Source organism: Pteronotus mesoamericanus, unplaced genomic scaffold (genome assembly GCF_021234165.1).
Source record: "Pteronotus mesoamericanus isolate MK-2021 breed Mesoamerican mustached bat unplaced genomic scaffold, CSHL_Meso_final contig_347, whole genome shotgun sequence".
Lineage (NCBI taxonomy): Eukaryota > Metazoa > Chordata > Mammalia > Chiroptera > Mormoopidae > Pteronotus > Pteronotus mesoamericanus.
This window is the reverse complement of record NW_026555137.1, coordinates 534,740-546,398: the sequence shown is the minus strand read 5'-3', so window position 1 is coordinate 546,398 and position 11,659 is coordinate 534,740. Positions and strand designations below refer to the sequence as shown.

Below are 11,659 nucleotides of genomic sequence, written 5' to 3'. Positions count from 1 at the left end.
GCTGGTACGGCTCCGTGGACTGAGCGCCGCCTGCGGACCGATTGGATTCCCGGTCAGGGCACGTGCCTGGGCTGCGCCGGGTCCCCAGCAGGGGGCGTGGGAGAGGAAGCCACTCAGGGATGTTTCTCTCTTTCTCCTTCCTTTCCCTTCTCTCTAGAAATTAATAAAGAAAATCTGTTTTAAAAATTAAAAAATGAAGACTATTTAAAAAATTAGGAAACATACCAGAATACTGTTTCTTCTTAATGAAAAATGCCCGGGCAGGGGCGTGGTCCCGGCTCAGACTTGGGGGTGGGGCGGGGCCCTCCTCGAGGGCGGGGACAGGGAGGGGCCTCGCTTGGGGCACCCCCGCCCCGCCGCTTGCGCGCGCAGCACGCTCGGCGTGGCCTGCGTTGGGGGCGCGGCCTGCGCTGGGGGCGGGGCCGGGGCCGGGGCCGGCTCGGGCTGCGCCCGGCTTCCCCGCTGCCCGGCTTCCCGGCAGTCGGCCGGAACCATGGCGAGCAGCGCGGCTCCGCGGGCGCTGCACTCGGCGCGGGCCGTGGACGTGGCCTCGGCGTCCAACTTCCGCGCCTTCGAGGTGCTGCACCTGCACCTGGACCTGCGGGCCGACTTCGCGAGCCGCTCGCTGAGCGGCACGGCCACCCTGGAGCTGCGCTGCCTGGAGCCCGCGGGCGCGGCCGAGCTGCGGCTGGACTCGCACCCGAGCCTGGAGGTCACCGCGGTGGCGCTGCGGCGCGTCCCGCCCGGCCCGGGGCAGCCGCCCGGCCCCGACGAGCCCGTGAGCTTTCAAACGCAGCCCTTCGCGCGCTACGGCTGCGCGCTGTGCCTGCGCTTCGCGCAGCCCCGGCCGGCGGGCGAGCGCTTCCAGGTGCTGCTCACCTACCGCGTCGGCGCGGGGCCCGCGGTGAGTGCGGAGGGGTCCCCGGGCGTCCCTACGGGGGGCGAGGGGCAGGTTCAGGGCGCTCGCGTGCTGGGCCCGGAGCCCCGTGCGCCCTCCGCTCTCCACCCCCCGCTTCCTCCAGGCAGGCCGCCTGGCTTCCCTCTCCTGCCCCTGGCCCGTCCTCGCCGGGCTGGGCGCCCCGGCCCTTGCGTCGCTCCCGCCTGTCCGTCCGCACCGCCCCCCGCCCCGCAGCTGCAGTCAGCTGCCCAGATTGTTCCTCGTTTCAGCTCCTCCCAGGACCCTGCGCGTCTGGTTTCCGCTTTTGCGGGGAGGGAACTTCGTCCTCTGCGACTGGGCGCACAGGACGGACTCTTTCTAAGTTGCGTTTGATGCTCGGGGACTTTGATGCCCAAGTCCAGGTGACGTCTGCTTTACGGCGGCCAGTGAATTGGCCCCGCTGCTGACCTGGGCCTTTCCTGCCACCGGCTGCCACAGCCCTGAACCCAGATCGTTACATTTGGTGGCTTCTATGAAGTCCTGGTTTTGATTAAGAGAAGAGTTTCAGTAAAGGTCAGAGCAGGGGTCAGAGAGTCGGAGGCTTTATAATAACGTGGCCTTCTCCCCGCCGATCGAACGCTAAGGCTCAAAGCTCAAATGTGGGGGTAAACGGGGATCACCAGAGGGTGACCACCAGTCACTCGGGGGCGGAGGACTGTGGGCTCCAGAAAACCCCCGTGGAGGCAGAGAGGTCTTTCCGAGAGTGTGTGGGGAGTGAGTTTTCAGCGGCTGGCTCGCGGGGAGCTGGAGTGGGGTGAACCTGCCCAGCCCTTTGCCTTTGGTTTAGAACTGGCTCAAAGGACAGATCCGTTTCTGTCCTTCTCCACTTAGGGAATAAATGAACCCAATGATGGCACCTGTTTTAAAAATGGAATTCCAAAGCAACGCAAACTGACCTCTCTGGCAAAGGGAAAACCCGCAGCGATAGCAGCGCTTGCGGAATCGGGTGCGGTTGCTCTTGTTTTCTGGCTCCGGGTTTCTGGCAGGAACCAGAACTTAAACAGGATAACTAGAAGAATGAAGTCCCCCTGAATTTGCCTATTGAAAGTGGCACCTGAAATTAAATATCAGAACGAAATACCAGTGGCCTTCGTTTAATGGTAGAGACCCACACTTTGCAAAGAACCGTCCTTGGCACCCGAAAGGTCTCCGCGGGGGCACTTGTCCTTCTTCTTCTTCTTCTTCTTGCCACCGTCCCTGCGAGGGCCCCCACGCAGCCACGAAGGCCGGGCCTCCCCTGAGCTGCAGGCTCTGTCTCTAGTGTGTGGACCGCCTGCTCCTTCATTCACTTTTCTCTGTGTCATTGAACAACAAGCCAGCAAAGATGACCAGTAAGAACTGAGGCCCAACGTCTGTGACGATGTGCCGGGCCTGACTGCCTGAGAGAGGTTCGGCGAGTTGTCCCTGTTGGTACAGCAGTTTAGGTTAACAGAAAAATTGAGCAGCTGTGGTTTCCATACACCCACCACCCAGTTTGGCCTGTGAGCTTTTTACAAATATGATACATTTGGCCCAGTCGGTGCCCCATACTGTTACGTTGTTATTAGCTGCGGTGTGTAGGTGCCTCAGATCTCTGTTTGTTTTTTTTTACTTAGTGTCTTTTTCTGTGCTGGGAGCCCACCCACGGTGCCACAGTGTCCCCTTAGGCTGCGCTTGCCGGTGATGGTTTCCCAGGCTCCCTTGTTTTTGGTGACCTTGACAGCGTTAGGGCGTGTTGGTCAGGCGTATGGGGGGGCACCCTGTATGGGAATTTGCCTGATGTTTTCTCTTGGCGAGGCTGGGCTTGCGGGTTTGGGTTTCAGGAAATAGACTATTTTTTTAGAGCAGTTGTAGGTTTGCGGCCAAATTGGAATTTCACAAGGTAGGTCCCCTCTATCCTATCGCATCAAGGGAGCGTGGCGTGAGCGTGGCCAGAGACCGCCCGGCGCCGGCGTGGCCTCCCTTCTCCGCTCTGACCTTGCTCAGCCCCCCGCTTTCCATCTCTGCTGGACTTTCTGGAAGGAGACGCACTGAAATTTTCACACACACAAAACAAAAACACCAACAAAAAAAACCCCACATTCCCAGGTGGCGTCCTTAGGCCTCTTTAAACCAGGCCCCAGGGCCTCGGGGCGCAGAGCTGGCTTCCGTCCACGCCTTTCCGCGTGGAGCCCCGGGCCGGCTTCTCCCTCCTGCCCGGGCTCCAAATCCTGCTGGCTTCGCAGGCCCAGCCACAGGGCGCTGCTTCCCCTGTGCAGCTTCCTGGAATTCAGGCCTTTTCTGAACTCTGGATGACACTCGGTGCCGGCGTGTCCGCCTCCCTCCACGCTGCGTCTGTGTCACGCGAGAACTGAGTTTCGCTGGAACCGTTCCGCTCCCCAGCGAAGGGTCGCAGCCAGTGCCCAGGGCGGGACCTGTGTTCACCCTGAAAGGGCGCGTGTGGGTCGGGGGGCGCACAGTGCACAGACGCCTCCCCGTCAGATGCTGCTGCTCGGTGTCTCCTCACAAGTTCCGTTGCGGCCGCCTCGGCTTCCGTTGTTGGGTGAGAAGCCACTGAGGAGGAGGACGGGGCGACAGGCTCAGAGGCCAGGTCTGCTGTGGGGGCGGGCCCGTGGAGGTGTCCGCGCCGTGAAGCGGATGCCACGCCATGGCACGCAGAGGGGCCGCGCCGAACGGGGGCGCCGCGGGTGGGGGCGACCCTGGGTTTCCGGGGCCACCCCTCGTCCCCGGCGGGGCTCGCGCGGGGTCCGCTCTGAATCACACGCCTGTCCCTCAGGTCTGCTGGCTGACCCCTGAGCAGACTGCAGGGAAGGAGAAGCCCTTTGTCTACACCCAGGGGCAGGCGGTCCTGAACCGCGGCTTCTTCCCCTGCTTCGACACGCCCGCGGTCAAGTGCACCTACTCGGCCCTGATCGAGGTAGGGAAGGGGCGGAGCCTCCCTGGGGCTGAAGGTGGACCCGTGGGCTGGCGAAGGGTGACATCCATCCAGGAGAAACCCCTCTGCCTGCAGAAGCTCGCGCGGCCTGGCCGGTGGCTCCACTGGTTGGAGTGTCGCCCCATCCGCCACAGGCTGTGGGTTCGGTCCTGGGCGGGGTGTGGGGGCGACTGATCGGTGTTTCTCCCCTCCCTCTGCCTCTCTTCTCTAAAATCACTAAATGCATCCTCGGGGGAGAGTTTAAAAAGCAAATAAATACGTCCTCTGTGCTAAAGCCTGTCAGCTTAGCGCAGGTTTGGATTCTTGCAGCCAAGAATCCAGGTGGGGACCAGGTGGACTCGGGGTCGCTGCGGTCCCCGGGCGGGTCGCTGGTCCTCCTGCTGCCCGAGCTCAGGCCTGGCGGGTCCCCGGCAAAGCCGCCTCAGCTTTCTCTGCTGTCAGGTCCCGGATGGCTTCACGGCTGTGATGTCTGCAGACACCTGGGAGACGCGGGGGCCAAACCAGTTCTTCTTCCACATGAGCCACCCCATCCCCTCCTACCTCGTTGCTCTGGCCATCGGAGACCTGGCCTCCGCGGAGGTGGGACCCAGGTAGGCGCAAGGCCCCGCAGGCCCGGCTGGCGGTCCCTGACCCGGGCTGCTGCGGACGGAGCCTGGGCCCTGGGTCGGCAGCCCCGCCCGGGTCCCCGGGGAGCGGGGCGGGGCTTAGGCTGCAGGTCTAAAGATTGATCTTTATAGCCTCTGTGTGTTCTCAGTTCCCTTCTGGCAACTGTATTCACTTTCTTATCTCTCTGCTGCCTCCCTGTTTCCTCCAACACTCGATTCCTGAAACAGAGGAGGTGACCTCAGCGCTTCCTTCGAGAGGCAGGCACCTGCGGCACAGAGAGCGGCGGGACGTGGGGTGGTTGGGAGGCGGCCGCGGGCCTGGGGAGGTTTCCCGAGAGCGCCGCCAGGGCCGCGGGCTCTTCCTGGCCGCCCCGCTGCCTGCCGGAGCAGCTTCCTCCCGGCCGGGGTCAAGGTGGACGGCAGCGCTTGGGCGCGGCCCCGGCTCCGTTGCTGGCCCTTCATCCGACTCTATTTCTGGCCCTGCTCTCGGTTCCTGGAGGCGGCGGGGTGCCGGGCAGGGCCAGTCACCTGCCTCAGGCCTCAGCGCTGGTGCCCAGCCCTGCCGGGATCACCGGTCTCCCCACCAGGGTCTTGGGGGACAGTCGGTGGGACCCTGTGGGCGTCTGTGTCCCGCACACACTCAGAGTAGCCGCCCCCGTGGGACAAGGTGCCACCCTTCCAGGAAGGGCTGTCTCCCTGATAGGGAAGGCAACCAAAGGAATGTCACCTTTGCAGCTGACGGGAGTGTGGATAGTGAAGGCCAGGCCTTACTGTGACCTGTGACCTGTCAGAAACTTGAAACAGCTGACCCCGCCCTGCCGACCTCCCTGCCTCCCCTCCCCTGGCGTGACCTCCCCTCCCCTGGCGTGATCTCCTGGCCTGGCCGGGGGTGCGGCCAGTCACCTGCACAGCCGCCCCGGTCCCCGCCCGCCCCTGACTCCCCTCCCCCTCCATCCCCGGCTGTGGGACAGGGACGTCTGGGAACCGCGCGCTGCCCCCCGCGGGCCTGGTTCCCTGGGGAGTAGGCGAAATGAAAATAAGCCGACACGGGCCTGGGCTGCGCCCTGCCTGCCGCCTGGCCCCTCTGTCTGTCCCTGTCGCATTCTCCTCCACCTCTTCGGACGCCTCTGTCCTGTGCATTTCCTGCCCCAACTCCAGCCCTCACTGCGAGCGGACAGCCCGGTCTCCTCCCTGCCGAGCATTGGTCACCCCTCCGATGTGTGACGGTGGCGGCACCCCGCCCTCACCTGCTCCCGTCCCTCATACCCGTAAACGCAACGCAGACCCGTGCGGGACCTGAGGCCTCGCCGCGCAGCCTCGTCCCTCGTCCCCCGCACCCCCCAGCCCTGCTTGTGTCCCCCCCTCCCCGCGGTCCTCGCCCGGGGACCGGCCTTGTGTCTCCCGGCCACGCTGTCCCATTCGTTCGGCTCCAGCAGGAGACTGAGGCCGCTTGTCTCCGGGGCTCTCGGGCCCGGCGGCCTGTGAACGAACAGCCTTGTCTGTGTGCCGGTCCCCAGGAGCCGGGTGTGGGCCGAGCCGTGCCTGATCGAGGCTGCCAGGCAGGAGTACGACGGTGTGATAGAGGAGTTCCTGGCCACGGGGGAGAGCCTTTTCGGACCCTACGTTTGGGGCAGGTGCGGCGCGCGCGGCCTGTAACGTCCCTGGGTCCTTGTCTCCCGCCCCCCCCCCCCGCCCCCGCCTCCCTGAGTGAAGCTCCCCTGTCTCGGGGGCCGAGGGGGGCGTGCACGGGCCCAGTTCCCTGGGGCTGAGGGGGGACCCGGTGGCAGTTGCTGAAGTGATGAAATTGGCCCGGTGGCTGCTGAGCTGGGAGGTCGGGACCTTCGCTGAGTCACCTCTGGGTGCCAGACACTGCCGCACCCCCAGGTCTCTGTGGCGTTTTCGGACTGTGGGCTCCTTGGAGAAACGTCTCCATCAACTCTGTGTGGGCCCCAGTGGCCGCCTCTGCCGTTTGGACGCAGAGCAGGGGACGGGGGTTTTGGAGAGCAAACCAGGGGGAGGGAGTCCCAGCGGGTTGGCTGGGACGGAGGCACCTGGCGACCCCTCAGCACCGGCCGCCAGGTCTTTGGCTGCCCGTCCAGTGCCCGCATCTCTGGGTGGGGCCGGGGGTGGGGCCGAGCCGGCCTGTGACCTCGCGCCTCCCCCAGGTATGACGTGCTCTTCATGCCGCCATCCTTCCCGTTCGGAGGGATGGAGAACCCTTGCCTGACCTTCGTCACACCCTGCCTGCTGGCCGGGGACCGTTCCTTGGCAGACGTCATCATCCACGAGATCTCCCACAGCTGGTTTGGGAACCTGGTCACCAACGCCAACTGGAGCGAGTTCTGGCTCAATGAAGGCTTCACCATGTATGCCCAGAGGCGGGTCTCCACGGTCCTGTTCGGTGAGGGCTGCGGGGTCCTCGGGGCGGGGGGGACGGAGGAGGCAGCGGCGCACGGGGCGGGGCGGGGGGTTCCCAGGCGGGGCTGCAGCCGCGCCTGCTGCTCTGGGGGAACCGGCCCCCGGCTCTCCGCCTGGGAGGCTGGTCTGCTTTCTGGGTGGATCGTCCGTCATTAAAATCACTGCTGGTGCCCGCACACTCATGCCCCAGCGTCGCACCGGGCGTGTCGAGAAAAACTCCCCCGTTAGCAGCTCCGCAGCGGCCTGTCGAGGGGGGCGGGGCACCCTGACTCAGAGGAGGGGGCTGCGCCCGGCCCGGAGTGGGTGAGCGGGCCCTCGAATTGCGCCCAGGCGTGCGTGTAAGACGCCCTCCCGGCGGCCTCGTCACAGAAACCCCCCGCCCCGTGCCAGGCGCTTTAAAAGACAGTGTTTCCTGTTTCTTATTTCTCCGGTCGGAGTCTGCTCTGGTGCACCTGCGGGGCACAGGGACTGTTCCCCTGCCACCTCTCTGTTCAGAGACGCGCGGGGGGCCCTCTCATGGTTTTCGGGGGGTGAGTCCTCAGTCTCAGCTTTCAGCTCCATCAGCGGGAGCTTTTCCCGCGTCACCGAGCTTCTTTCTGCATCTGCGTAGGTGGATGTTTCCGAGTTCATTCCGCCTTCACTGTGAGAGATGATGTTTCTGTTCCCCAGGGAAATAGAATGTTTATGAACATCTCTGCATATACGTGTGCACGCACACTTCAGCTTTCCATAAAGATAACTTCCCGGAGACATAACTCGTGCATCTGAGCATCTGCAAGGGCTTCTGCGCATGCTGTCCGCTGCCCCGCACGGGGTCTGTGCGACCTGACGCTCCCTCCCAGGTTATAGGCAGCAGGGGCCACGTGTGAGTTCGTAGCCAGCGGGACCCTGCAGGCCCTTGTAGGCCCTGTGGCCGCTGTGCTGTGCAGGCGAGAAGCGGAGGCAGGGAGGGGTGAGGGACGAGCCCAGGGCCCACGCCGCCCTTCCTGCTGCCCCTGCTGCCTGCCCTTCCCGCAGTCACTTCCGGAGCCAGGAGGCGTGGAGCCCTTACAAACACTTGGGGTGACAGTTTCTCTTATCAGACGGGTAGAGTCAGGTGAAGATAGTTTTCATGGATGATCCAGGTACTGTCTCTGAAAATACAAACGCCTTGATGGGGCAGGAACGTGTCCGAGGACAAGGGGCGGCTCCTGGGCGCGGGTGCCTGCCGTCATTCTCCTGGTGGCCACCAGGGGGCGCTGCCTCCCGGACGGCGCGCTTGAGGTGCTGACCGTCCTTCCCGGGGCCTCTGGTGTCCTCCTGCCCAGGGGCTGCCTATGCCTGCCTGGAAGCCGCCACCGGGCGGGCCCTGCTGCGCCAGCACCTGGACGTCACCGGCGAGGAAAACCCACTGAACAAGCTCCGCGTGAAGATTGAGCCAGGTTCGAGGCTCCTGTGGCGGGCACCCCTGCCCCCAACGTGCGCGGCGGGCGGTGGGCTCGGGGGCACCCCTGGGGGGCGGAGCGGACCCAAGCCGGCAGCCAGGCCGCAGTCCGCCCGGCGCTGCGTGTCTTCGGGGACAGCCCGCTGCTCTGCGCTCCTGGACTGGGCGCCAGCCTCACCTTGCGGGGGCCTGAGTGGGCGCCCAGCCGTCGGGTGGCTCCCCGCACCCTGTGCCTCTCTCACCTCCAAGTCCCCTCAGCGCCACGTGGGACTGACCCCGGCCCCATGCGGACCTGAAGGTCACGGCCCTCGGGGCCGCGGGCTGTGAGGACGAACTTCCCGTAGACACGGGACTTGTTTGAGGCCAGGACATCTTGCGACGCCCGGGTCCTGGGAGGGGCGGGCGGGCAGCGTGCGCGGTGGCCGCGGGCTGGAGAGGCCGAGCCTGTGCCCGCGCGAGGGGCTCGGAGCGCTGGCGCCTCGTCGTCCCATCTGGTCCCCTCTGAGGGCCCCGAGGGAGGCCGGGGCGGCCGAGCTGGCCTCCGGTGGTCACCCGGTGCCTCTGAGCCTGAGCGCCACGCGGAGGTGACGAGTGTCTGCTGTCCTCTGCCAGGCGTGGACCCGGACGACACCTACAACGAGACCCCCTACGAGAAGGGCTTCTGCTTCGTCTCCTACCTGGCCCACTTGGTGGGCGATCAGGATCAGTTTGACGCGTTTCTCAAGGTAGCGTCTGCTCGGACGGGCGAGAGGGGCGGGGCCGGGGTGGCAGAGCTCAGGGCAGGGCGTCCGCCCCTGGGCCACCCGCTGAGAAGACCTCCCCTCGCAGGCCTATGTCAGTGAGTTTAAGTTCCAGAGTATCTTGGCGGAAGACCTCCTGGACTTCTACCTGGAGTACTTCCCCGAGCTGAAGCAAAGGAAAGTGGACTCCATTCCAGGTGAGCAGAGGGGCCGCTGGGGGCCGAGCCGGGGCCGGGGGACGCTGCGGCCAAGTCCCCCAGCAGGTGGCTCTTGGGAGCAGGCCCAGGACCGGGCCACAGAACGCTGCCTCCGCCCTCACCCTCCTCGGCTTCCTTGGGCCCGGACCCCGGGCTCACAGCCTGGAGGCCACGGCCCTGCCCCGGAGCACAGAGCCGCCTCCTTGCTGTGCGGGAGAGTGGAGCCTGCGCCTTCAGGGACGAGGGCCCGCTGGGCACCGCCCCTCCGTGCCGCCAGCCCTGAGTCACCTGTGCGGGTTTGGTGGGGGCAGCCTCCCTGGCCGCGAGGGCTCCGGCTCGCGGGCCGCGTTCTGAGGCTGCGAGCCCCCGTCGCTGAGAGAGCGAGGGGCGGTGGCCGGCCGCGCCCTGGCTCCTGATGCGCATAGGTGCTGCTCCTGCTCAGCATGGAGCAGAGGTGCAGGGCGGGGAGGCGCCGAGCCCCGGCGTCCAGCTGGCGGCCACTGTGGCTGGGTCGGACCGTGGAGCCAGGGCCCCGGGCTGCGGTCGCTCCTGTCCACCTGGCTGAGACCGCCCGCTGTTGACAGGGAGCAGGCCGCGCTCACTGGGAGCGGCGGCTCTGCTGTCCGACCGCCGCAGTCTGTATGTCTCGTGAGGGACCTTGTGGATTCCGGGCACTGGGTGCAAGGCTGGTGGGACTTGGCGGAGACAGGAAGTCGGGGGCAGAGGCCTCAGGGCGCTGCTGAGGCTCTGAAGGCGCCTTCTTCCCAGGTTTTGAGTTTGACCGATGGCTGAATACCCCGGGCTGGCCCCCGTACCTCCCGGACCTGTCCCCCGGGGACTCGCTCATGAAGCCGGCGGAAGAGCTGGCCCAGCTGTGGGTGGCCGAGGAGCCGGACCTGAAGGCCATCGAGGCTGTAGACATCTCCTCCTGGAAGACCTACCAGCTCGTGTACTTCCTGGACAAGCTCCTCCAGAAATCCCCCCTGCCGCCCGGTGAGAGAACGCGGTGTAACCCCCGCGTCCCGCTGGGCGTGTGTGGCTCCTGGGTGCACAGCCCTGTGCCAGGCTGGGGGGACCCGGAGAAAGAAGCGGGACACGTGCCCTGGGCGATGGCCAGGGCTCCGGGAGGGCGGCCATGGACCCGATGCCTCGCGAGGGACGGAGGTGGCACGTGGGGGCGCGGCGGGGGGGGCCGTGAGCCTGGCACCACCCCCGTCCCCTGGCCCTGCCGGCCGCTCCCAGCTCCCGCGTCTGTTGGTCTGCGTCAAATGTGTGATTGCCGGGCCGTGCTCCTGAAAGGAAGGTGATGCGTGTCAGCTGCCGTTGAAAAATAAAAAGTTCTTCAGCCAGATAACCCATTTCTTTCCCAGGGAACGTGAAGAAGCTGGGAGAGACGTACCCCAAGATCTCAGGCGCCCACAACGCGGAGCTGCGGCTGCGCTGGGGCCAGGTCGTCCTCAAGAACGACCACCAGGAGGACTTCTGGAAAGTGAAGGGCTTCCTGCAGAGCCAGGTGGGCGTCCCTCCGCGCCCCCAGGCCGCGCTCGGGGTCCCGGGTCCCGGGGACGCGAGGACTCGCCTGGGTGCCTGCTGGGGTCCCGGGCCGGCGTCTGCCATCGGACCTTGCGCGGAGCCTCTGTGGCCTGTGGGCACCAGGGGGCCGACCGCCGATGGCTTCCCGATCGTGTGGAGCCGCCGGGCGCGTTGGGTGTGCGTCCCTGTCCTGCCCTGGGTTGGGGGCGGCACCGGCACCTGGCGGGGGGCCTCGGGGCGCCTCCCCCGCCCCCGGGACGGACCCCGGGGGACTGAATGGGCCGCGTGCGTCTCCTGCAGGGGAAGCAGAAGTACACCCTCCCGCTGTACCACGCGATGGTGGCCGGCAGCCCAGCGGCCCGGGCCCTCGCGGAGGAGACCTTCGCGGCCACTGCCGCACAGCTGCACAGCAACGTCGTCCGCTACGTCCAGCAGATCATGGCGGCCTCATGCACCTAGAAGCCCGTCCGCGGGGGGGCCTGGGCCGCTCCTTGGACCGTCGGTCCACATGCCAGCTCTCCACTCCACTCCCCAAGCAAGTGTGTGTCCCTTGGAGGGTCTGTCCTCCATGTGGTGTCCGTGACTCGCAGGAACCCCCTGGACCCCGAGAGCAGAGACCCCCACCCCTAGGCCCTCAGGGCAGGCTCCGTGGGGCAGGGCCCCCCTCCCACGCGTGCTGGGGGAGGGGCACAGAGCCCTGCGCTTTTCCGGCCAAGGGGCGCGGGGCTGTGCCAGCAGCTGCATCCCGGGAGCTTTCTACTCAGGTTCGATCTTTATTTCAATAAATCTTTTTACCTGAAAAGTGTCCGACTTAGCGTTGTGGACCTTCTTTCCCTGGGCATCCCCTCGAGCACATGTCCTGGGACGGTCACCGGGGACCCTCTGTCCTTAG

The 11,659-nt window shown here is 66.0% G+C and overlaps 1 protein-coding gene across 1 annotated transcript; it reads left to right on the top strand.

Annotated features, from left to right (window-relative positions):
- Positions 1-489: 489 nt before the first annotated feature.
- RNPEP (arginyl aminopeptidase) lies at positions 490-11,414 on the top strand. The gene is made up of 11 exons (XM_054576522.1): positions 490-904; positions 3,693-3,833; positions 4,293-4,441; positions 5,974-6,090; positions 6,622-6,857; positions 8,182-8,295; positions 8,910-9,022; positions 9,126-9,234; positions 10,003-10,227; positions 10,605-10,747; positions 11,068-11,414. The coding sequence occupies exons 1-11, from the start codon at positions 494-496 to the stop codon at positions 11,224-11,226; spliced, it is 1,917 nt and encodes a 638-aa protein (XP_054432497.1). The 5' UTR covers positions 490-493; the 3' UTR covers positions 11,227-11,414.
- Positions 11,415-11,659: the final 245 nt, after the last annotated feature.